This window comes from Dipodomys ordii, unplaced genomic scaffold (assembly GCF_000151885.1).
Source record: "Dipodomys ordii isolate 6190 unplaced genomic scaffold, Dord_2.0 Scaffold51, whole genome shotgun sequence".
Classification (NCBI taxonomy): Eukaryota; Metazoa; Chordata; class Mammalia; order Rodentia; family Heteromyidae; genus Dipodomys; species Dipodomys ordii.
In genome coordinates, this window is record NW_012267267.1 from 4,868,478 (window position 1) to 4,895,861 (window position 27,384).

The 27,384-nt window shown below is 38.8% G+C and overlaps 1 protein-coding gene across 1 annotated transcript in view; it reads left to right on the forward strand.

Moving 5' to 3' along the window:
* Cachd1 (cache domain containing 1) overlaps nucleotides 1-27,384 on the forward strand; it is a 221,741-nt gene that overhangs the window by 118,293 nt on the left and 76,064 nt on the right. Inside the window, exon 5 of the mRNA XM_013020541.1 lies at nucleotides 16,929-17,035. Within this exon, the coding sequence (XP_012875995.1) occupies nucleotides 16,929-17,035 (107 nt within the window). The remainder of the gene's footprint in view (nucleotides 1-16,928; nucleotides 17,036-27,384) is intronic.

Here is a 27,384-nt window from a genome sequence, read left to right on the forward strand (position 1 = left end):
CTTCAGATAAAAGATCTCCACTCTTGATTTTGCATTTTGTCCATTCTTAGGACATCTGGGCCCTATAAACATTTCTGTTTTTAAAACTCAGCACTGGCTGAAAGCTACAATAACTATTTGTTAAGTGCCTGTGACCTTCCTATAAGCTTAGCCAGTGGCTTAGTGTCTCCTGGCAAGCTTTTCATTTCTGCTGATTTATAATCTGTATTTGATTTTCCTCACTAAGCCTTAACAGTGCATTTTTTTCTTTTTGTTGGCATATATTACTGTTAGAAAAATGGGTTTCATTGTGATCATTCTGTTCATGTTTATAATGGGTTTTGATTAAGTTCACCTCCTCTGTTACTTTCCTCAGCTCCCTGCCCCCTCCTTTTAAGATGCCAGTCCTGGGGCTTGAACTCAGGTGCTTAAGCTTTCTTTACTCAAGGCTAGCACTCTACTACTTGGCCACAGCCTCACTTCTGACTTTTTTTTGGAGATAATACTCTCACAAATATTCTTGCATGGACTTTGAACTGCAATCCTCAGATCTCAGCTTCCTAAGTATTTAGGATTATAAGTGGGAGCTACCAGCACCCCATTAGGTTCTATTATTATGCATGCATGTAAAGTACTTGCTTATTAAAATAAAAATAGTCCAGTTCTAAAGAGAGAAGTACCTTTGTAGTGCCACAAGCCTGTAATCTCAGTTATGGGGAGTAGGAGGCAAGAGATTATGAGTTGGCCCAGCCTGGGCCACATAGTAAGACCTTGTCTCTGAGAAGTTCTATTAATAATGAACCATTGGTTAGGCTTATTTATAAAAACATCATCCTAGCTGTACAATACACCCTGAAGGTACCTGCAAAGTGGCAGAAAATTGATTTTTCACATGGATTTGACATTTTCTTTCTCAGACCCATCAACTCTTAGAAGTTTTACTCAGGAGCCTTGGAAGTTAATGATCTTATGTAGGACCTTGCATAGTGATTAGGTCCTCTGTCAATGTTTATTGAAGAAATGATCCAAAGAATTAACATTCTCTACTATAGAAAAACAAATAGGTTAAGGCTTCATTTAAGACAGACTTAGTTTTCAATGGTGTAACTTAAAATAATGTAGTTTTGAGAGCAGGCTCATTTATTTATGGTGTTTTCATATTGTGTTGAGAGACAGACTATATCTGGCCTGAAGGTGGGTTTTTTGTTTGTTTGCTTGTTTTTGGGGGGTGGGGGGAGGCAGGGGTGAGTGTCCCACAGATGTTTAAACGTCTTTCATATTTGTAAGCTTTAAAATCCATTACCTACATGCAAACTTTGGGAGATTACACATTTTTAAAAAATGCAAACTTTTAGCCAGCCACCACTGGCTCACATCTGTAATCATAGCTACTCAGGAGCCTGAGATGTGAGGATCAAAGTTCAAAGCCAGCCTAGGCAGGAAAGTCATAACACTCTTATCTCCAATTAAGCTCCAAAAAAGCTAAAAATGGAGCTATAGCTCTAATGGTAGAGCGCTTAGCCTTAAGTACAAAAGCTCAGGGATAGCACCCGGGTCTTAAATTCAAGCCCTAGGACTGGTACAAAACAAAACAAAATAATGCAAACTTTGGAGACTGAGTAGTATGGCTTATTCATGTAAGCATGGTTACTAGATAGAAGCTCATGATTAGAGACCAGCCTCAGCAAAAGTTAGCAGAGATCTAAAAACAGGTATCTGGGCACTGGTGGTTCATGCTTATAATCCTAGTTACTCAGAAAGCTGAGATCTAAGGATTGCCTTTCAAAGCCAGCCCAGGCAGAAAAGTCAATGAGACTCTTATCTCTAATTAACCACTAGAAAACCAGCAGTAGTTCAGTGTCTCACATGGTAGAGCTTAGCCTTGAGCTAAAGAGCTCAGAGACAGAGCCCAGGCCACAAGTTCAAGCCCCACAACAAACAAAGAAACAAACAACAACAACAAAAACGAAGCCAGGTGTCATGGTGTGCCTCTATAATCCCAGCTACTTGAAAGGTGGAGGTAAAATGACCACAGTCCAAGTCTGGCCAATGCATAGTTAGTCTAAGACCCTATCTGAAAAATAAAACTAAGAAAAAGCTCAAGTGGTAGAGTATAAGCCCTGAATTCTTTCCTCATCACTACAAACATTAAATAAATAAATAAATAAATAGCAGAGTTTAGATGATTCTTTCAAAGAATCAGCATGCCAGGCAAGGCTGGTGTCACGTTTGTGCTTGCATGAAGAGCAGCTCCCCTTGGAACACTCTCCCAGTTGCTACCCATCCCAACCCAGAGCCCAGGCTGTTATCAATCACCTGCTTGGCTCATAATTGAATTTAAGTGTTCATCTCATGATTTGAACATGGGAATAGACTGGACCTGGAGAAAATTACCTTGTCCATGTGCTTTCCAACTGCTTTGCCAACCTCCATTCTTACCCTCTCAGCTTTTTAACAGATCCAGCCCTTCAATGCTGGAGAACATGAGGCTGAGAATGTCTGTTCCTGAACCCTGACTGGCAGAGAGATGAGGCTTTATCATATGCTGAAGCCATTGTTCAGTCAGCACCCTGCTTCCCCTAGGCTTCTATATCAATCAATCAATTTCATCTTCCACAGTACTTAATCCATTTCCCACTTAATTTCTTTCATACATGTCGCTGCTTGTTAGTATTCTTCCTTTCTATTTTTTTGATGTCTTTATTTAATAGGGAGAGGGTAGAAGCTATATTAGGAAGATAAACTTAGACTCAAGTTCTTTTTTGCTTCTCCATAGAGGAATCAGTACTGTTGCCATTCACTTAACAATTTTTTGTTTGAAAATCATGGCATTGGCATGCAGGCATTAGGCCTGGCCTGGTGATGGAGTTGGAGTCAGTAAGCAACTTGTTTCCAAGGCTGTCTGAATTCAGTCACCTACAGCTAGGAGACTTCACCTGAATAGATAATCATTCTCTCATGCCCATCAGGCAAGACTTTAAAAGCTTCACTGATTCTAAACATGAAGAAACTCTTTGGATTCCTGCTGTCTCATGGGCACCTCTGAGTTAGGAAAGTAGAATCCATCTAATTTGCTATGAGTGTTTTCTCAGGAGGTATGTCAGGAATCAGTTCTTACTACTCAACCTCTGGAGGGCATTATATTGCAGACAAATCAATTAGCTTTAGGTTCTATTGCAAGAACCCTCAGGCTCCTGATGATATAGTTCTAGTAAGCTGCAACCCTCACAACTGTTTATGTCAATCAGGGTTCTTCAGAGAAACAAAACCAGTAAACTGTATGTGCAGACACCTGGAGAGAGACATGGATATTGATTTTAAGAAATTGATTTACATGATTATTGGTACAAGTCCAAAATCGGCAGGGTATCTGGAAGTTTGGAGAAGAGCTGCAGTTCAAGTCCCAGAGCTGGGAGAATAGCTTCTTAAGGAGGTTCATGTTTATTCTGCTGAGGACTTCAACTGATTAGATGAGGCCCACATACACTGAGCACTCTGCTTTACTGAAAACTCACAATTCACATACTAATCTCATCTAAAGATAACTTCACAGGGTCTAGAATAATGTGTGACTACATATATTGGTACCATGATCAAGCCAAGTGAATACGTCAAATTAACTAACATATTCTTAGAGAAAGGATTAAAGGTTTTTGAACCATTAAAGCTTCTATGAACTTTCAAACTTAGACCAGAGAGTGTCAGTTCTTATTCCCAGAACTTTCTGCTGCGTTCTCCTCCTACACTCTTTTACAAGTGAAGGCCCGGGTTAATCAAACACCTGAAAGAAGTTCCAGCATGAATTTGAAATTATACAAATTTTTATCTTATCATTTCTGATTCTTTAAGTATCATTGATAGCAGATGAGTCAAAAATAAGTTACTGGGGATTTGGTTTTCATTTTGATCATTAACATGTTGATTCATTCAGATTTCTGTAGTAGATTCTTTAGGGATTTATTACGTATTTTAAAAATTAGAGATGTTTGAAAAAGGGAATGAAAGGATGAGGTGATAGTTCCATCCAGGGGACGAATAGACAATGTAGTCTGGTTTCATTTATGTAGGCAAGTAGCAAGGCAAGATCTGAACTGGACTATTGGTGCCTACTGTCTCCTGCTTTAGAAGGGAGAAGGGGGGTGGGTCACAGGTGTTTGAAGCTGATTCTGGTGAACTGTGAGTATAATGGTAACAGCAGGTAAGGTGTGTTTGCACTTTGTGTGCACTCTCCTCTTTTCTTATTACTGAAGTTCAAGGCCCTGTCATATTCAACTTCATGTTCAATTCTTTGCTTGAACAGGTCCTTTGTAAATATTTGTTGAATGAGTTAATACGTGGTAGCACACTTGATTTTGTACTTAGTTTTGGGGACCCAGCAGTGATGATGATGGAATTTTCAAGCTACTTTACCTTAGACAGAAAGGGGCAAGTATCAATACATCATTTAGTGCCCTTTCAAAAGTTAATACACTCATCTGGACATGATTCCATATTCTAAGCTTCGAGGACACTATTCAGCTAAGGCAAAGTGGCAAGTGAATATGAGAATGTAAAGAGTTTACAGAATACTCAGGCTTGGGAGAAAGACAGTGGAATTTCTACAGCTAGCTCTAGAATAAGAATGCTCTAGACCAGAAAACAGCAAGCAATTGAATGAGAGCAGGTAGAGACCCAACTGGAACAGTGGATAAGGGACACACTTGGGCTGGCAGCAATCCTGGGTAATCTGGAAAGTCCATGGTCAGGTCAGTGATTTGAGAAAATTAGGATGTTGGCAAGTGAAGAATAACCATGTTGGAAAGGACGTTGCCCAATTTGATAATTACAGAGAAAAGCATGATATATTGAGGGACAGTCATAGGAAATCCAAAGACAGATGACTGGCAAGAGTGAAACACAGACAGTAAAGGCAAGGGAGTATAGAATATGTGGACCTTCGGAATAACTCCTGTTTTCACTGTACTTGATGATGGTATAATTTGGGGAGAGGAAGGGAAAAAACAAAATGTTTAAATAGGGATACAGGTGGACCCATTGCAACAATGAGATGTACAAGACACTATGTTGTTAAACGAACTTTACAATTTTGGGGGGTGGGGAGTGCAGTTGTGGAGGTGGGAGGAAGGGGTGATAGGGGAAAAACAAAGGAGGAGGCAACAATACTTGATAAGAAATGTACTCATTACCTTGTTCATGTAACTGTAACCCCTCTGTACAGTATTTTCACAATAAAAAACTTACTAAAAATATGTGCACTGTGATAATTAGGCTTTTTTAGAGATTTGGGTCAGGAAGAAGATTTACCTTTTTTTAATATATAATTTTATTTTATTATTTATTTTTTTGTCGGTCATGGGCCTGAACTCTGGGCCTGGGCACTGTCCCTCAGCTCTTCAGCTCAAGGCTAGCACTTTACCACTTGAGCCACAGCGCCACTTCTGCCTTTTTCTACTTATGTGGTGCTGAGGAATTGAACCCAGGGCCTCATGCATGCAAGGCAAGCACTCTACCACTGAGCCACCTTCCCAGCCCCAAGATTTACCTTTTTGTTCCTTTAGTTTTGTTAACAAGAGGGTTGTACAAGAGGGTTTCATTGTGATATTTTCCTACATGTGTACAAGATATCTGGACCAAACTCACCTCTTCATCACGCTTGCTCTCTTCATCTTTCCCACACCTCAACACAATTTCAACAGGCCTCCTTGTTTTATTTTCATATGTGTATAAAATATGACCATATTTTCCCTCATTCAGCTACCCCATGGGCCATCTCCTTTTAAAATTAAGGAGGTGCCATTTAACAGTTTATGAATACAGTGCATTTTGATCAATGATACCCCCTTCAACATTCACCTCTCCTTTGACCCACCCCCCTTACTTTTCTTAATCTTGTGGTATATACAATGAATGCTTGAGTACATTCTTTCCATTCCCTTCTCCTTTTCCTTCCCCTGCTCCTCACCCCTTAGCCCTATCCTCCATCTTGCATGTACACATTTCCTGGTGATGATTTTATTGGGCTTTGACCTAGTCTTTCTAAAACATTATACTATTTGAGCTCTCCATAGAGTCTATTATACTTCAGTTAATTCATTTGTAACCACTTGCATACCACCCAACATGTTTACATCTAGATGCATAAATACATTCTATCTACCACAAATGAGGAAAACCATGCAAACTTTCTGTGGGTCTAGCTTACTTAATATAATTTTTTCCAAGTCTTTCCATTTCCTTAGGAATAGTACAATGTCATCATTCTTTCTAATGGATGAGTAAAATTCCATTGTGCATATATACCACCTTTTCCTGATCCATTTGTCCATTGAGGATGAATGGATCTCCACAGACTCATTCTCCAAGATAACCTCTTTCTTTCCTTCTTTCTTTCTTCCTTCCTTCCTTTCCTTCTTCCTTCCTTCCTTCCTTCCTTCCTTCCTTCCTTCCTTCCTCCTTTTCTTTTCTTTTCTTTTTGTCAGTTGTGGGACCTGAACTACGGGCCCGGGTGCTGTCCCTCAGCTCTTTAGCTCAAGGCTACCTCTACCACTTAGGCACAGTGCTACTTCTGGTGCTGAGGAATTGAACCCAGGGCCTCATGCATGCAAGGCAAGCACTCTACCGCTGAACCACCTTCCCAGCAGGTCCCTAACAGAACCTTTTTCATTTTTCAGTGTATGTTAATTATGCAAAAGGGTATCACAATGGCTTTGACACATATATATTTTACCCTGATCAGTCCCTTTTGTTGCTCTCTTTCCCTGTTCTCCCCTCTATTCTTTAACAGCTTTCAGTGAGTTTCCCAATACCATCTTCATTTACAGACCCGATATAGTTCAATAAAGAAGGGAGATTGTTAAAGATGGATCTAATTTTTAATTGAGCACCCTAGAGGATGAAAATTTGCTGGTGAAGGGGGAAAAATCAGAGCAAAAGCTATTTAAGAGAAAAATGAAGTCAATATGAAGCTGCCGATTTGGATTTTGAATTGTATGTGGGCCATTCTTAGGAGGTGATTAGCAAGAAGTTGAAAACAACCAGTAACATCATTTTATTCTCACCTCTCAAATATTTCCTCCTCATAACTCTGTGAGGCATATGAAGAGTGTCATGTTCAGGAGAGAAGGTATAGCTGACATGTGTAAGTTTATTTTTAATATATTTTAATTGTTCCTTGGCACAGAAATTATTCTTACTTATGGAATAGAGTGTAAAGTCCTAACGCACACATACAATGTAGAATGCGATGACTTCCTGGCATATCAACCACCTCAGAAATCTCTGTATTTAATGTTGTATTTGTTCATCATGTAATAATGCTTCTAGCTAGAACAGTTGAGCCACATGTAAACCACTTCTGTCTTCCTCTCAAGCCTGATTTTAAGGTAATGCACATGAGGTGTAATGTAAAGTGTTTGAAACTGTTTCCCTTTCATTTCTTACTATTGCTATTCTTGCTTGGAATAAAACACCATGACTCAGCTCAGTGGTGTATCCTTGTGATTCCAGGCCTTTACTCTGTGTCACAAGGGCAAATAAACTGACAAACTTGGTCCCTCACCACGGAATTTAATTTTATGTCAAGTCTTGTTTCTTCCCCAGGAAGATATGTTTTGTGTTTTTATCCATAAAGTACTGTGTGGCAAATCTTACTCTTCTTAATCTTATATTTCCATCGCTAGTCCCTTTAACAAGTATTACCTGCAGGCAGACTAAATAGTACAGATACAGTCTTTACGGATATTGGTACCAGCAGGCCTTCCTTGAGCTGAGCTCAGAATTCAACAAAGATTTTGCAGAACATTTGCATTTCTGAAAACCTACTCAATTGCATCAGTTAAGGTATATAAAAAGTTACATAGGCTTGTTATGTTTCACTGAAATTCTTAGCCCTTTACTTCGGCAAACAGCAGTTGCTTTAATTTATATTCTTCACATGAGCTCTGAATAACCTGGTAGATTCAGAAATATTTCTGCCCAGCTTTTAATCCTTGCCTGCCTCTCCATTTTACAAGTAAGGAAGTAGAATTAGAGAGGTTATGGCAGAAGATGGCATTAGAATCTACGTTTCCTAATTCCAAATGAGTTGGGGCTTCTTGTTTGTTTTGCTTTGCTTCGTTTCATTAACTTTGTTGTCTTGGTGTTTGGAGAATGGATCTTTCTATGCAGCCCAGACTGGCTTTAAACACATGTTCCTCCCTCTGCTTCCCAAATGTTGAGATTAGTGTACCACTGGTGAGTTTTTCTTTTAATGATAAAATACTGTGACCAGGGGCAAAATTGGGATGACTTATCTGTCCAGTGAGGTGCTCAGCTATATGTTCTTTAAAATTTCATTTTTTTTCCCCAGAATGATCAAAAGTTTCTGAATCCGCTGAATATAAAGCCCTTCCACAGTGGCTACTTTATTTAGTCTAAAGCCAAGTTCCTGCAGTAATGGAACCATTTCCATGTGTGCAGAGAAACAGAGATATCTACATTGGTAGGCATCTGTGTGGCTATTATTTTATTATTATTACTTTTTATAAGCAAGCACCCTCACGAAAGCCCTTGGGTCAGCTTTCTGTATTTTCCTGCTCTTTCTTCACAGACAGAAGGCTCTGGAGACCTGCCTTGTTGCCTTCATATTTAATTACCCCAGCTACATTCTATAGATTTTTACATACAGTTGGTTTGGGGCTTTCCTTTCTTTTTCAAATCTATCTCTAAAAGAAACTAGCTGATGAGATCTACTAGCTTAAAAAAAACAACATTCTGTTTTAACTGAAAACCAGAAATGTTCCTATAAGCTTTGTGTGTGTGTCTTACTGTGCTAAAATATCAACGTGTTTTCAAAGGCTAAGATCTAAAAACCATTCTGTCTAGGATCCTTTCTTGGAGACTTAGCCACTGTGATTATGTTCAGATGTCTTCATACTCTAGTTTTATCAACTATTTAGTAATGAGTAAGTAATTCCCTTTACTGACACATCAGCCAGAAGTATTCCATATCATATGTCCTGTTTCTTTTGCAGAGGAAGTGGGGTTTGGAAGGGCCTCTCTGACCTCCATACACAGTTGCCTGAAAGATGGACCTAGTTCATCTTTAAAGTCATCTGCTAACTGAGGTTCTTAGCAGTTGTCTTTGATGTTTCTATTTTACCATTCATGGTTGTCTGTTATTAACTCTACCCTCTGTGTATATGCAGGATGAGGAAAACATTTGGTTTGCAATCTCTGGTCTGTACTGTAGTATTGAGAAGATAGCCTTTAGGTTTTCCGTATTTAGGTTTGTTAGGAACTACCCTCTTCACAGGCTGGTTCTAGGAAAGGCCTTGGAGATAAAGAAGTAAAGAGGATCTTTTCTTTTATATCACCCAAACAAGAAAGAAGGTACAGGATAAGTCTCTTCTGGAGATTAGCCACAGGACAAAAGTACTATGGGATACTGTAATCGTGGTCTGCAGACTCCACCAGACCACTGACCTCTGCCTGCTTTCTTTTAATTCTCCCAGATACCTCTCCTCTCCCTCTTTCCTCTTTCTCCTCCTCCCTTTTCCTCTTCCTCCTCCTCTAGTCTCTTCTTCTTCCTACCTCCTCTTCCTCTTTTATCATCTTCTTCCCTCCTTCTCCACCCCTTCTTGCTTCCTCTTCCCATCTTCTCCCCTCTTCCTGATCTTCCATTCTCTTCCCCTTTCTCCATTCGCTTCCTTTTCCTCTCTTCTACCCCTCCCCATTCCAACTTGATGGTAGATAAGGAGAAATGTTTGCTGTGCCTGTAGATCCAGTTTCTATTGGCCCTGGTTGTCACCTGTACAATTTTCCCAGCTTCTGTTTACCTATGGAAACCAGAGCCAAGGACTGTTGTGGGGAAATAGTGCAGAAGCTATGTGGTTGGTTTACATAACACTCAGACCTGAGTAAAGAGGGTGACATCCTAAGTATGCTCTCAAAGCCTCACCTTCCAAGGACATTTGTAACTAGCCCCTTGTTTCCAGTCTAGCCTGGCTGAACCCAGGAGGTTTAATCCTTATTACTGATAAGAACAAAAAGAATGTGACTTATCACTCCCATCTCTGCCTAGATAGAAGGAAAAGCCATTTCTCGAAACATGATTACATGATATTTGACAGCTTTTTCAGTTTGCCCATTAATTTAGGTGTTTGAATAAGTAAACTCAGTTGGGGAGGTTCAAGTATCATTGACTTTATAAATGTGAGGTTCCTTTTTGAAGTGATCATACTCTTGGCCCTTTCCTCTACTATTCAAACAGAGTTTAAATATTTGCCAGTGCAGATGTTTGATTCTTATCTTGGCTCTTTCTTTGTTTAACTTTATTCTCCTGGGTGGTTAAGTGGAAGATAAGGGGGCTCTGTTTAATTCTTTTCAACTGGTGTTGCTCAAATATTTAGAGAGCCCATGCTTCCCAGAAAGAATGAGCAAGGAAGAGCCTGGTGCTATGGCCGTGGGGAGATGAGTCTCCTTCTCCTCTTTCACAGTAAATCTGACATTGTCAGGCTGTTGCTAGGAGGAGAGCTTCTGCCAGGTGAGAAGGTATCTCTTCGAATCTGCAGCTTTCAAGCCTCCCTGAGCTACTAGTAAGGGTTTTCAGTCCTCCATTTCTGCAGAAAATGGTGTGCTTGGTGATGCTGCAGCCCGCAGCCAGGGCCTGCTTGTGTGGTGGGGAACTCACTTTGCTTTCAGAAGAAAGGAGATGTGTGTGTGTGTATGTGTGTGTGTGTGTGTGTGTGTGTATGTGTGTGTAGATGTATATACACATATATATGAATATATAAAACTCTTGTACTTATCTCAGCATTTTAGAAGTGATTAATAAAACAAACACACAAGTTTTTTGTTGTTGTTGTTTTTTAATAGCCCCTGCCCCATTAGCTGCTATTATATTGGCTTTTGTATATGGACTCAGTGAGTACTTAAGCCTTACTCTTCTAAGAAATCCACAGGGATTTGCTTTTTAAATCATTGCCTTAAAAACATATCCATGAACAATACCACATTTCACCACTGCCCTTGGAGCCCACACTGGGGGTGTGGTTTTCTGTGTGTTATGTGATGAATTGGGCAAGCTTCCCTAGAAATGTTCAGGAAAACCTAGGATTCTGAATGATTGGCCTGGCAAGTCACCTTCTCTAGGAAATTTAAACAAAGACCAAGCATGAGATTCAGGAAGTAAACCCCAACTCTGTGCGTCTGTGTGTGTGTGTGTGTGTGTGTGTGTGTGTGTGTGCGTGCATGCCTGTGCATCTTTAAAAAAAATCTTTCTCTTGCTAAACTGGGACTCCACTGAAAAGTTGATTTACACTGTGAATTGAGGCTGAATGAAATCCAATTGGAACTCACTCGAACACTGTTTTGATGTAAGATTCAAAGCTTCTGCAAATTTATTTTATCTTCTACATTTGCTGATCTCCTGCTTGTAAATCCTGTTGAAGGAGAATAAAAATGACTGCAGCCTGATGGGAATTAAATGTCTGAAGTTCAAAGCAGTTTGCACATCAGAGCGAATGTCAATCAAATGAACATCTTGCAAGGCAGGCAGGGAGTGAATTTCTCCATGGGGAAGAGATCAAAGTGGGAGTCACAGTTCTGTTTTCTCCCTCGGGATGCAGTTTCGATCAGTTGTTCATAAAAGCAAATCCAGAAGGAAGTTTCTCTCCCCCCACCCCTCATCTTTTTCTTAAGGGGCTAGGAGAAATGGAGTTATTTCTCTTGAAACTGAATTTTATCTTAGGAAAATAAGTGTAGAAGGCAATTTTTATCCAATATCTCTTTTTTTTAAGAGTTTAGGTCTGAAGGGGATTTAGATAGGATTTTCTACTGTCATTACTAACTTTCTAAAAGCATAAATATAAAGAATGAAGTAAACTCAACTTCTTAAATTGAATTGCTTATTTTCTATGAAAATCTATGATTTTTCCCCAGTTCTTGACCTTTTCATAAACCTAGAATGATTGTACTGTCTCATGCCAATATACTTCTCAAAAGAAAATCTTCAAGGTAACCCTTAAGAATAATTGAAATGTGTGCTTTTTAAATAAAATATCTTAAGCATGAACTTTTTATTTCCATATCCTCCAAATCATGATGAGTAAAAAGCATGCTGTGTTTTTGTGGTTTTGTTGCTGTTGTTGTTGTTAAATAAATTGCTTTTCTCAAAAGCACACGTGTATTAAATGCCTTCCTGCCTTATATGTCTTCCTGCCTTTGACTAGGCAACCATTCTGCCAGGGACAGGAAATGGCTAGTGTAGCAAGGATGGCTAGTCACGTTTTGCTCCTGTTTGGGAGTCCGGTAAATCCAGAGTCCAGACAGAACAGCAGGCATTGACATGTTGAGTAGAGAGTTAGAGATATTCCCTCCCATTTATTACTGCTTCTAGCAATTACTTCTCCCAGTCTGGCTGGTCCACCTGCCCTGGGCATACTATCCCTTCTTTATCTCTTAAGCCCCATGTTGATACCAACTTCCTTACTTGGCTCATACAAGGGTGGCAGGAGTGGTGAGAAAAGCATCAGAGTGGGCTTATTTCCAAGCTTTCCACTTGAACTTGGCAGATGGGGGTGCATGCTCCATCTCTGACATGTAGTACACGTCAGAGAACTCTAAAGCAATCCAAATTGTTGGGAGATAAAAGTTAGCTGTTTGATAAATTCTAGGAAATATAAATGCCCAGAGATTTCTGGTGACTTAGCTTTCTGTTTTCAATAAATTTTAATGTTAAAGTTTTTATTGATGCTATTGTTTGGTACCTGAACCCTGACAGATAGACACTGAAACTTAATCATTAGGATGATCATATTAGGAGATAAGACCTTTTGGATTAGGGCCCTTACAAAAGAGGCCCTGGAGGGCTGCCTTGCTCCCTCTTTCATTGACAACACAAGATGCAGTACCCATGAACCCACCATACTGTCTTGTGGGCCCTCAGTTGCCACTTAGATCTATCTTCCACAACTGTGAGAAACACATTTTTATCTTTTTGTCAGCAACGAGGCTTGAATTCAGGGCCTGGGCTCTGTCCCTGACCTCTTTTGCTCCAGGCTAACACTCTACCACTTAGAGTCACAGCTCCACTTGGTTTTCTGGTGGTTAGTTGGAGATAAGAGTCTCACAGACTTTCTTGCCCAGTCTGACTTTGAATCAAGATCCTCAGATCCCAGCCTCCCAAGTAGCTAAGATTACACAAGTGGGCCACGAGAGGCTGAGAAATACATTTCTAGTGTTTATGAGCCACCTAGTTGATGGTGTTTTTTGTTCTGTTGATACAAGTAGAACCTACAGCCAATCTATTGGATATGACTGGATATTGTGTCAAACCTGATTATACAACAACAAGAAAAAAATAGATAACAATATAGGCGTGTGATTAAGAAAGCTCATGTGTCCAGGCTCTGAGTTCAAGATGTAGGAATGGCACAAAAGTATTTTTTTTTTTTGAAGAAGGACTCATTCTTGGCTGAACTGACAGTAGAAATTTGAGGGAGGAGGATGGGTTAAAGAAGGAATATAGCAGACACTGGAGACTGGCTTAGTTGAGGTTCCACAGAAAAACATATTTTAAGGGCCCAGTGTGGTTGGGAGGTGGTGGGAAGAGAAGGGCAGGTTGATCATTGATGATATACTACCTTGTGAAACCTTTTCGTGCCTAACCAATGTTTACTAAGCACCTACTTTGTTAATGAGTTACTTACATTTTGTTGTTATAAAGATGCCTTCTTTAATGCCCTTGGCAATGATCTTCTCTGTGTAGAAAATAAGAACCTATATTAATAGTTCCTTGGTGTCTTCCTAGTTCCTGGGAGCCAGCTTTTATTTCACAAAAACATGAGGAATCCTTACATCCTCAGCACTGTACTTCAGTCTTCAAAAGATGAAGGCTGTGAGTTCCCCATCCAGGTAGACAAGGGCCGGCTTTGAACCTACCTTTTCCTGGGCAGATTTGTCAGTTTTCATTCTAGTTACCCTTTTCAACAAGCTTTTCTATGTATGTGTAACAGAGTAACAGTATGACATTAGCAAAGCCAAGCAGTGTATCCTTTATTCACCCAAAAATGTTGATTGATAGGTTCTAGTCTCTCATATGTCGTTGACTTGCTATATGGTCTTGTGAAATGGGTAGGTAATTAAGAGGCTCACAATTTGGATAGGAAAGTCTACCTGTAAATGGTAGCCATGCCTAAGAATGCCCTCTGTCCTTGGACTTTTAGAGGCATTCTGGGATGTACCAGTGCTCATCAGAAAGCTGTTCTTCATCATAACTTGTCAAAATCAGATTCTTGAGCCTTACCCCTACTTTACTACATCACACACTTTAAGGGTGGATCCCAGGTGCATGCACATTCCAGCATACATATCAGGGCTTTCTGGTGTAGCTTGGCTCTCAGTATTTCATAACTATTCAAATCAGTTATAGTCTTTAGCTGCTAAGACATCTGAAGCTTTCAAGAGAAGCCCAGAACAGGAATAGGTACCATGGATATTCATGAAAGACCAGTTAATGTGAGCACCTATTTTTGACAAGAACAATAGTAAACGTTTAGATTATGGTGAGTGACATTAACCAGATACTGTGTCTCCCTTCATGGGACTTTTACCTACCTATTCATGGAACCTGATCCACAAAAGTCCATCCATCAAAGGTACACAAATGTCCCAGGCAATAGAGGCTCATACCTGTAATCATAGCTACTTGTGAGGTTGAATTCAGGAGGATCAGAATTCCAGGCTAGACCTAACAGAAAAGTATGAAAAACTCCATTGCAGTGGAATAAGATTGGAGGGGGGGAGGAATGGGAAGGGATGGTAAGGAGAAACAAAGGAGGAGACTACAATGCTTGATAAGAAATTATCTTGCCCATGTAATTGTAACCCCTCTGTATAGTATTTTCACAAAAAAAAAAAAATAACTCACACACAAAAAAGATGGGCATGGTGGTAAGCACTTGTCATCCAACTACAGCAGGAAGCCCAAGAATATACAAGAAAAGAACCAAGCATAGTAACAAACACTTGTAATTCTAGCATTCAGGAGGTGAAAACAGAAAAATCATGAGCTCAAAGCCAGCCTACACTACACAGCACGTTCCAAGCAAAACTGGGTTACATAGCAAGACCCTACCTCAATAAAATTAATTAAGATGCTTTAAAAAAACATAAATAGAACCATATCAATGGCATATGTTTTGAGACGATAGAAGGCACACATGATATAGACTTGGAAAGCCAGCCACAGCTGGTCTTCATGAGGAAGGAGACTTCAATTGTCTAATACGGTAACCCTTTGCCATGATTCACTTAAGATTCAATAAAACAGGAAATTTAGTGTTTCTGTTACATGTATTTCAAATGTTCAGTAGACACACGCAGCTATAATATTGGACTGAACAAATGCCATCAACATCATTGGAGAAACTTTTACCTTTGACTTCCCTGGTCAAACAAGAAGTGTTTGTGAGGAAATAGACTGTGTGGCTGGCTACATGTAGAAAGAAGGGTGATGTTGCTGGGCCAGCATGCACACTGGACAGCTGCTACTGTATTATCTCTTCTGTGTCTCCCCATCTGTGGCTTTAAGACAGCAGTCTTCTCGTGTAGACAAATTGGAGCAGGCCCAAGGGAGAGCAGCTATATTGGTGAAGCAACTATGTCCTCTGCGGCACTGTTGACATTGTTGATGTAATTCTGCACTGGGATAGAGGCTAGAAGAAAGGGCTCCTAACACCCAGTACCTCCTTCCTGGTGGTGATATGTACTCCAACAGATTGTTTAACTTGTACTGTTGAAACTCACACCATATGAAGACCTCACCCTCTTGTTTATGCAATCATTTCAGCTCAGTAGTTCGTACATTTTATGATATGTAACCAACAAATAATCAAAGGACCCAACGGACGTTTCTCCTAGGTTATACGTTAATAGAATTTTATTAATGATGTTAGCCTTAAAAAAAATCTATTATCAGTTGAGCTTGAGTATGTCTTAGAAACTTCAAGAGTTCTTCTCAGTATCTGAAATCCTAAGTAGATCACATGGAAGTTTTGTTTTGTTTTTTAAAAAAAATCCTTCTTTTTTGAACTAGATACAAATAAAATAGTCCTAAAGACTATATGTAAAAATGTGTGATTAGCAACCATCTAGAGTACTAGCATTGTATGGCTACAGGCCTAGTCCTGGATTCGATCACCAGCACATTACGTAATTATTTAGTTAATAATTAATTCCTGACTCTACTATCAGCTCCACACCTGCTAAAATATAACAGTCACAATATATGCCATATTCCACAAGAGGTGCTTACATACATTATTTCTAATTTTTTTGGCAGCTTCAGAAAGTTTTATTATCTTCTCAGATAAGAAAGCAGAGGCTCAAAGTTAACATGTTTCTCAGGGTCCCACACTTAGTGGTAACAGAGCAGAGGCTCCAGTCAGACCGTGTTACTCCCCACATTCTTTCCCTTCCACCACTGTCCATTTTTATACTTCAGTTATTAATTTTTCACATAGGATAACTGAAAGAATTAGCGCTCAAGTGTGAATTTTTCTAAGTCTAGTCTGGATTTTGTTTTCTATGTGATTTTTAATCAATAATAGTAACCTAAGTTCCCTTTCTTTTCTCTTTATTTTATTATTTTTTTATTGTAAAGATACTATACAGAGGGTTACAGTTACATGAGTGAGGTACATAAGTTCCTTTTTAAAAAGTGGTTTTAAAAAGTCAGTTGTTTTTTGTACTTCTTAGCATTTAACTCAATTTCTAAATCTTCTAGATTTGAGTGTTATTTTTCCCCATATTCTGATTTTTTTAATAACTGTGCATTCAATGTAAAGTCATTACTATTTATGGGCTGACCTATTTGCACACATTATGAACTATTATTTTTTTGTTGATTGGCTTTTCTGGGTCAGATAATGACAAAGTAGGCATTTTTAAATCTTCTTCTATTGTTTCAGATTTGATGGGAACTTTAACACAAATGTATCCAGAACAATTAGTTGTGATCGACTTTCTACTACTGTTAATAGCCGAGCCTTCAATCCAGGACGAGATTTAAATTCAGGTGAGTAATTTGTTGGTTTCATGAAAAATGAACCACCGTGTGTAAAATCAATAAATATATTCCTTAGTTGTTTATTCATTCCTCATTTTTATATTAATGTGCTAGTGTTTGAAGTCAGAGCCTCATGTTTGCTAAGCTCAATTGACTCATGCTCTTGTTCTATAAGTTTTGAAGACAACTGTCATATACTTAAAACTGGATATGGTTTGTTTTTTTTTTCCTGGAACCCCCAATGAAGAAAGAAAAGAAACCTGGCATACAGACACCACATACCAAGTAACTTGGTAGGCTCTTTAATTCATCTTCTTATTTATAAGGAGTTTTACCTTTGGATTGCTAAAGGTTGGTTTAGAGACCAACTTATTATTGCAACAACAGATGCTAAATTTTATTTGCAGTCTCTAGTTATAATTTTGAATTTGTTCTGTGGTTTTCTGAATACCACAAAAAATTATTAAGTTAGTACCATAACACTACACAGGAAGATTGAACTTGCTTACTTACTATAACTTGTCTATATACAGTTGTAATTAATACCCTGCACAGCATTGAAGTCATGTAGTCTCTATGTTCTCTTGCCCTGGAGTTCCACTGAATATTTTGTTTTTCATTGTGTCTTATGTTGGATCTCAACACTTAAGAAGCTTCACAGATGGAAGGATTTTTAGAAATAACATCAACTTTGATTTTTCAGGTCCTAAGCCTTTCCTTATTCCTGGGAAACTAAAGGCTCTATCTTATCCCTAACTGTGAAGAATTCTATTTCCCAAAGCCAAGGACTACTGTGGACACATTAAACTCAAGAGACAAGTTAGAAGACTAGAATAAGTACTTGTGAATTCCCATCCAGGCCCCGTCTGGAGGAAAAATTGTTGTCTTTGGGAATTATGTACACAAACTAGGCAATCAGTCTGTTGGATCTGAAGTGAAAGAACTGTTAGCTTTAAGTTTCTTAGGGATAATAAAATTTTAGCTGTAGATAAATGGTTCAATCTAAATCTGCCAGGCATATTCTCTGGACGTAAATACATATAAATGATTCAATCAATTTTTAATGATCAGAGAACTTGGAAATCTTCTGGAGCAGGTGAGGTTTCTTACTAGAAAGGAAGTTAAGTGACAGAGTTTTTCATTTTAAAAAATAACAGAAGAGAGTAGATGGAACATAAAATGCTAAGAATATTAATTGTGGAAGATTTCATAGCTGGTACAGGGTATAGAGCTAGCACTTGATTCCTCAGTCTCAAAATGTATTTTCCCTCTTAAAAATGCTTAGTAACACAAGATGTATTGTGCATAAAGTCATAAGGCTGAAAAAGAGATATTTGAATAGAATTAAATATAAGTGCTTATCCCCATAACACAACATTGTACATAGTTAAGGATTTTGTAATTCATGCGAACTTGAGGAGATCTATTAAATTTCTTACTTAATTTTAAACCTAACATCAATTGTTCTTATAAACAAAAGTGGAAAAAGAGAATTTCAATTACTAATCAGTTCCTGATTATCCATAGATTAGTACTAGGTTGCCCCCTGTGGATGACTGAATCAGGAGATGCTCAAGTCCCTAATATAAAATGGTGCAGTATTTGCACACATCTTCCCACAAGTTTTAAATCATCTCTAAATTACTGTTAATATCTAATGTTGAGCAAATGCTGTGATGTAAATTGTTGCATTGTATTGTCTAATTGTATTGTTTAATAGCATTACTTAAGTGTACCTATTCAGTATAGAATTAATTTCTTAACAGGGTATTTTTCATCTTAAGATGGTTTAATCCACAAATGTGGAAGGCTGACTATATTTCAAATGCAATTTTAACTCTTTTTGGTTAGGTAGTAACTTTCTTAACTATTATTGATAGATGATCTTCAGTGTGATGTTGAGTGTCTATTGGAAGCTCTACTAATAAGAAATGCCGGACTGGGCAGTGAGCAGCACATGCTCACCTGGGATCCAGAGTGATACTTCTGTACTCTGGCCCAGACTACATGCCTCAGTGAGTAGACCAGAACCTAAAGGATCTGGAAACTGCTACAGCCACAACCTGTTTCTCATTTTATTTTATGTCTGTCCACTGTTTCTGATAATGAGCACATAGCTGGTTTCTAGCTCCATCATTAGTAGCAACAGTACTGCTTTATTCTTAGTAGTACTGAAGCAATCCAAGTTATATCTTCCTATCTGCTAACGAATAAATACATACATAGAATTCATTCAACTATTATTTATTAAGCACTTTCTGTATGGTACATACTAGTTTGGAAGCTGTAAAGAAAACAATGCCCTAAAAGAACTTAGAAAGTGGCAAAAACTCTCATGCTCCTGGATTGGAAAGATCAACATCATGAAAATGGCAATACTCCACAACGCTATCTACAAATTCAACGCAATACCTATCAAAATTCCAACCTCATTCTTCAAGGAAATAGAAGAGTCAATCCAAAAATTCATTATGGAACAATAAAAGACCCCGAATAGCAAAAATGATCCTTAACAGAAAGAACAGTGCTAGAGGAATATCAATACCAAATTTCAAACTCTACTACAAAGCCATAGTAATCAAAACAGCTTGGTACTGGCACAAGAACAGACCTCAGGACCAATGGAATAGAATTGAAAACCCAGAAATGAACCTACGAAGTATAGCCATCTAATATTCATAAGGGAGCTAAAAAAATAGAATGGAAGAAAGACAGCCTCTTCAGTAATGGTGCGGCAAAATTGGTTAACTACCCGTAGAAAACTAAAGCTAGATCCTTATATATTACCTTGCACCAGAATCAACTCCAAATGGATCAAAGACCTTGAAGTCAAAGCAGACACTCTGAAAACATTACAGGATGGAATAGGAGAAACCCTAGGTCTCCTTGGCACAGGCCCAAATTTTCTTAATAGAGACCCAGAAACACACCAAATCAAAGAAAGGTTGGACAAATGGGATTGCATGAAATTGCAGAGCTTCTGCATGGCAAAGGACATAGCTAGCAAGATCAATAGAAAGCCCATGGACTGGGAGAAGATCTTCACTAGCCATACAACAGACAAGGTTCTCATATCTAAAATATACCTGGGACTCAAAAAATTAAATCCCCCAACAACAAATCTTCAAAGAAACAACTGCCCAAAAAATAAGTGGGTTAAAGACTTAAAGAGAAACTTCTCTGAAGAGGAATGAAGGATGGCCAATAGACACATGTAGAAATGCTCAACTTCTCTAGCCATAAAAGAAATTTTGGAAATCAAAACAACATTGAGATACCACCTCACTCCAGTTAGAATGGCTATAATCAAGAACTCTAATAACAACAGATGCTGGAGGGGATGTGGACCGAAGGGAACTTTACTACATTGTTGGTGGGAGTGTAAACTTGTTCAACCATTTTGGAAAGCAGTATGGAGGTTCCTCAAAAGACTCCATATAGAGCTCCCCTATGACCCAGCAAGCCCACTTTTGGGCATTTAACCAAATGATCACAAACAAGGCCATACTAAAGCTACCAACACAACTATATTTATTGCAGCATTATTTACCACAGCTAAGATATGGAACCAACCCAGATGCCCCTCAGTGGATGAATGGATCAAGAAATTGTGGTATATATACATAATGGAATTCTATGCCTCCATCAGAAAGAATGACATTGCCCCATTTGTTAGGAAATGGAAAAATTTGGGAAAAATTATAAAGTGAAGTAAGCCAGGCCCAAAGAAACATAGGTCCCAGGGTTTCCCTTATTTGCAATAACTAGTATATGTCTGAGTCAAGCAGAAAAGGTCAGATAAGTTGATGTTAGGGGAATGAACCCCAAGATAAGATTCAAATGTTTTTTTTCTTTCTTGCTATTGTTTCTAACATATTTATAAGATGATTTCTATGTTGCTTTGTATGTTCCTCCCCCACGGTATAACCCTGCTTTCACTGTATTTGATGTTGGTATAATTTGTGGAGGGGAAGGGCAAAAACAAATCATTTAACTAGGGATATAGGTGGACCCATTGCAACAATGAGATGTACAAGTCGTTATGTCGAAAAACGAACTTTACAACTTTGGTGGGGGGAGGGGGATCGGGTCGGGGTAGGTGGGGGGAGTATGGGAAGGGTGGGAAGGGGAAACAAAGAGGAGGCAACAATGCTTGATAAGAAATGAACTTGTTATCTTGCCCATGTAATTGTAACTCCTCTATACGGTATTTTAACAATTAAAAAAAAACAATGCTTATGATAAGGGGGATGACCCTTATATATTTTAATAAGCAAGTGTGTATACAACTCTAGATGATAATGTGGAACTATATTTCACTGTGTACATGAGCACCCCCCTCCTTCTGAATGGATTAATAACAATGATCAGAGATTTTAAGACTACAAGATCAGTTTCTCTTTCATTCGCTGGATGCTTTCTACCATGTTAACAGGTAACAAGAGGGCCCTCAATAGAACTAGCCTTGCAATAACCTTCTATAACTTATAAACTACTTAGTCTGTGGCATTCTATTGTAGCACCACACAACAGATGACCACAAGCACTATCAAGGAGCAATAATTGAAAAATGAGGTGAAGCAGATAATATTGGTTGGGCTTTGGGGATGGGAGGAAGAGAAATGCTTCTGTTTTAAATAGACACTCACTTGGTAAGATGTGAATATGTCAGTTATAAATCATGAGGATTCCTAGAAGAAATGTACCTAGGCAAAGGTCTCAGGGTAGGATGTTTGGTGTGCTCTGAAACTGTAAGAAGACCACAGTGGCTGTGATGGAGTGAACAAGGACGGGAGTGGGGGATGGGAGAGTGTGAGATTAGGTCAAAGAAGTACTTGGGGTACCAGGTCTTTGAAAGCATTACTTTACTGTCCAGGAAGGAGCTTTTGCTCTGAATGCAGTAGAGCAATTCTATGGGGGTTAACTTATGTTTCTTTTGTAAGAGTAGACTAAGGTACTTGGTAGACACCCAAGTAGAAAACCATCACAGATGCTTATGTATGTAAGTCTACAGTACAGGGCAGGGGCAGAGCCAAAGTACTTGTAAACTTGGGGTACATTCAGTCTAGGTCGCACCAGCACACACGTGACCAGAGGACACTTTGTCTTGTTGAAAGCACTGAGAGAAGAGGACACAGGAGAAGAATTAGAAGGCACAGTTAACATGGTAGGGAAGAACAAAGAGGGTATCTCCCTGAAGGCAAATGCTGAAGCACTTCCAGCAAAAGGTCAGCTGTGTTATAAGAAGGCCCAGCAGGATTAGAAGCCTGATGATAGGAGGCAGCAATGTGGTCGTTGCTGGTGAGCTTGTAAAGGATCATTGGAATAGTAGATAAGAGTGAAAGACTGATTCTAGGAGTGGGATCAAGCTGTTGAAAAGGAAGCAGTTTTTCTGAAACAGTGAGCACATGTACTCCTAAGGTTTGCTTGCACAAAGACTGGAGGAGTTGCAGCATGTATATGTGTAGGTGTGAAGGGATCCAAGAAAGAAAAGCTAGTGTTACAGTAGCCTTTTCCTTGATGAAGTAGGCATGGTGTAGTCACAAGATGTGAGATAATTTATCTGTAGTAACAGGAATGAGTGAGGAAATGTAAGTGAGTAGAGATGTCAAATGTAGCATCTGAGAATTTGGATGCTGAGTTTTTGGAGTAAAATTTAGCTGCAAGAAGGGGATGGGGAGGGATAATAGACAACACTATCAAGCCTAGGGATTGTGGCTCACTTAGCACACTTGTCTAGTGTATGAAAAAAAAAATCAGTAGGTGACCCAAATGGTATATAACATTTTTTAAATTCCTCCATAATGCTGCTTTATTTCAATGTTTATCATTAAGGTTGAGCTAGGTAAAAGAATTTGAAAACTATTAGGGACGGCAGAATTCCATAGAATATAGTTAAAGACTAAGATCTTAAGTTCTGATATTTCTAAGTCCATGTCTCAACGTGTAACCTACAATCTATCAAGATTTATTCTCAGCAGAGTTAACATAGCTAGATTTATGTGCAGCTTTCGGCCACATTTAGGTATTTAAGAACTGGCTTGCTTGCATTTGAAGTTTTGTGACATTCTACCGGGCAGTGGCTGCATCCCAAAGTCCACATCCTAGAGCAGTTATTTGTAACATGAGAAAAGTGGTAGATGGGGTAGCATGACCTCAGAATCCCCCTCCCCCATGCTTTTCCTCCTCCTGCAGCTCATGCCCCTTTTGAGAGCAGAATTAATGCACTCTGTAGGCTATCACATGTCTGATATTTACATCTGTAAGATGTCCAGCCCCAGGCTCTTTCAGACTGTATATAATCCATCAATGGACCCCTAATTGATAACACAGTTTCAGATTGCCTTTCAGACTAGCTGGAAACAGACTCACATAAATTACAAACTGTTCTTAGATTCATTTATCCTAAACTAGGTCATGTGTCCATCCATCCAACACACATGTGCATTTTTTTATTCAGTTTAAATCGCTACCACCTCCGGCCCCCACCCTTCACCAGATCTCTATTTTCTAAATTGACTCCTTATCCCTGATTCCATTCAAATAACTAAAGTTTGACAGCACATGTGTTATATTATGGTGCTGGTAATGTTTTGTTCAGGTTCCTTTCCTGCTTTTATTCTAAGTTTCTCACTCTTCATTTTTTTTCTTCTTTTTCTTCTTTCAAATTTCCTGCTGAGCTATTTTCTTGGGCATGGCCTGATCCCTAAAGAGAGTTTATTTGAAAGAGTCCAAGGAAAGTTGTCTCTTGCTCTCTTGAGTTATGTCATCGAGGTGAGGGTAGAAGTAGGAGTTAGTCTTTCTTGCTGAAAGGAAAAGTGCCTGAACTTTCTTTACTGTGTTTGATTGAAAGAACATTTGAAGTTGAAAACTTCAGTCTTGGTCATGCTGAAGTCTTCATTGAGATTCACAGGATTCACAGGGCAGTAGGGGCATTGGGAAGGCATGTGGCAGATGTAAATGATTCAGGAGATGCAGGGGGGCACCTGCGGCTGTACACTGTTCTGTGTCTCAGTGGCTTCCTCACTTCCTCTGTGGGAATGACCACGGCTTGCTACATGATTTCATCTCTTTTTCCAAAATAGACAGTCCCCAGCTTACAGTGGTTCAACTTTTTCTTTAATGCTCTTTAAAAGAATTTTTAAGTTGTTTTAACTATTTTAAAGTATATTATAAAGGTTTCTACTCATTCAGTAGAAACAGTCCTTTGAATCTTGTTCTTTTCCTGGGGTAGCTGTTTTATATCCACAAACACGGCAGCAGTTTTGAACCATCACCCAATCATAAAAGCAGACAGACAATAGAGACTCTATATTATTCTTAGTTCCTGATCTAGTGTATGCAATAAAGATGAAGCATATTAAATGCTTCCTTGACTTTATTATATTTCAAATTGTGATTTTTTTTAAATTTTACTTTATCGTAAAGATGCTGTACAGAGGGGTTACAGTTACATGAGTAAGGCAATGAGAACATTACTTGTTGATCATTGTTACCTCTTCCCTTGTTATTGTTCTATGATGGTTTTATCAGGATGTAAAGCCATTGTAAATCAAGGATCAATCTGGACAATGCAAATTGTCTGTTTGATGTTAGCAGCATTCACAATACAGTGAATACAGGCCGTGGTCTAAAACAGAAGAACAAAAATCAACCACACTAGGAATTTCTGGTTCCTTTTTATGCTTAATCCCTCCAGCATTATTAGGGTCATTTTAGATGTGGTAGTTATATAGCATCTAAAAATTATTCAGTCACTTCAAAATCTAGATTCTTCAGCCAGATTCTTGATTCAGTTTATATGTGCATCTCTTGAGATGTATATGTACACATGCAAAATTAAGTATCTAAACAGGTTCGGGTCGTTTTTTAACTGTACTTTTCCTTTCAAACTGCTATTTTAAAATCCGGTGTGTCTTATACTTTAAAATCAAACCTATTATACAATTGGTGATTATTTTATAAACTACATGCTATATATTTTTATCTGATCATAATGAATAGAGCCCGTTAGATATAGCAGATGATGTATAATAGTACATTTGATCATAATGGATAAAGCCTGCTTTTTGTAACTTAGCAAATATATATACTTCCATATCATTGTACTGATAATTATATAAATTACTAAATTAAACCATCAACTCAAGTCCAAAATTTAGATACTCATGTTTATTCCTATGTTAAAAATATAGAGTAAGATTCTATATTTCTACTCGATCACTTTGTAGCTGTATTTTTTTTAAGAGTTGGGTGCTTTTGGGGGGGTACTTCTTTTTTATGCATTTTTAAATGTTTAAAAATTACCATTAAATAGTTGTACAAAGGACACTTTGTGGCTGTTGACATATAAATCTTATTTTTGAAAAGTTATCATCTTTTGGGTTCTACTAAATTATTTTCTGCCATTCTTTTTCTAAGTATTTGGGTATTTCCTTATTCTTTGTATCCTCTGAGTTTGTGTATTGGAAAGAAAAAAAAGGGAGAGAAATAGGACCTTTACAGTTTTGTCCCAGAAGTTTGCAGATTCTCGGGGCCCATGAATGAATGAAGAAAAGAATAGACTAGATATTGGGGGTGGAGGGGCAGTGCACATGCACGCGCCAGTCCTGACTCTTGAACTCAGGGTCTGGGAGCTGTCCATAAACTTCTTTTTGCTCAAGGCTAGTGTTGTACAACTTGAGTCACAGCGCCACTAGCCTTTTCTGAGTAGTTCTCTGGAGATAAGAATCTCATAATTGGGCTGGGAAGGTGGCTCAGTGGTAGAGTGCTTGCCTTGCAGGCATGAGGCCCTGGGTTCGATTCCTCAGCACCACATAAGCAAAAAGAAAGAAGGCCAGAAGTGGCACTGTGGCTCAAGTGGTAGAGTGCTAGCCTTGAGCTGAAGAGCTGAGGAACAGCACCCAGGCCCAGAGCTCAAGCCCCACGACCGGACCCCCCCCCCAGAAAAAAAGAATCTCATAATTTTTCCTTCAAACTGCAATCCTCACATCTCAGCCTCCTGAGTAGCTAGGTTTATAGATATGACCCACAGTGCCCGGCCTTTACTGTATATTTTTGCATAATATAAGTAACCTACAATGGGCATAAAGAGCCCTGAACTTGGAACAGAATCAGAGGTTTAAGGCTGTCCTTTCCTTCATATTAGATTAATATAAATATAAGGAAATAGGAAAGGATTATTGAGTTATCCATGGAGCAGGTAGGGTTCATGACATGTCACTTTTCCTTTTCTCAATTGGAATACCTTTAGCTATCAAATGAGGATTATGTTAGCACTTTAGTCAACCTCCACACTTGGCTATAGCTAACTATTATATACTTTCAAAATTAATCTCTCCATTCCTTGGTTTCCTGCATAATAAATAAAGCCTTTAACACAGTTACAGGAAAGAACTAAGATATTAGCCCAGTACTGGTGACTCATGCCTATAATCCTTGCTAGTCAGAAGGTTGAGAACTGAGGATTGTGATTCAAAGCCATCCCAGCAAGAAAGTCCCTGAAACTCTTATCTCCAATTCACCACCAGAAACCAGAAGTGGAGCTGTGGCTCAAAGTGGTAGATCACTAGCCTTGCTCACAGAAGCTTAGGACAGCACTCAAGGCCTGAATTCAAGGCCCATGACCACCACCACCAATACCACCACCACCAATAACAAAAGAAAGAACTATGTTGTTATATATGAAAGAATTAATAAAGAGTACATGGTCAAATACTCAGCATGTTTACAAATAAGTCACTCCTATAGTAGTGTAAACTGGATTCAGAGGTCCCTGAATTCTGGCCCCTTTAGAATACATGGTGAATCAAGACTCAGGGTGTAACAATGAGTGGAAATTGGAAAGGTGTGAGAGATACAATGCAAAAAAATTCATTTAGAGACCACAGAATGTGCCCTCCACCCCTACAATGCCTGCTATTTTACAGACTTATTACTGAGAAGTGCTATATAGGTTCTGGTTTGTTGAGAAAATACATGAATTGTTGTGTGTCTATGCCTCTGTGCAGTTAGAACAGTTCCTGTATATTCTCTTTGGAAATCTGTGGAAGGTAGGTAGCTTGGCATATGGGCTGAAAAGTGTTGAGCTGGACAGCAGAAAAATCTAGAGGTCAGCAACAAGCTTTCCATTGCACACATTTTCTTTTTGTCCCTTCCTCTGTTGACTAATACTGTTCAGGGGGAAAAAAGAAGTTCCAGCCCTGCTATCAAGTGGTTTGTGATCCATCTCTTTCCTATTGCACTGAGGAGGACAGGCAAGGAGTTGGAGAGAAATGGATGGTTTTTTGTTTTGACTGTAGTGATCACTGACATAAGAACCAGTTAGATGTGGATGGTGAAGTCAGAAGGAAAACATT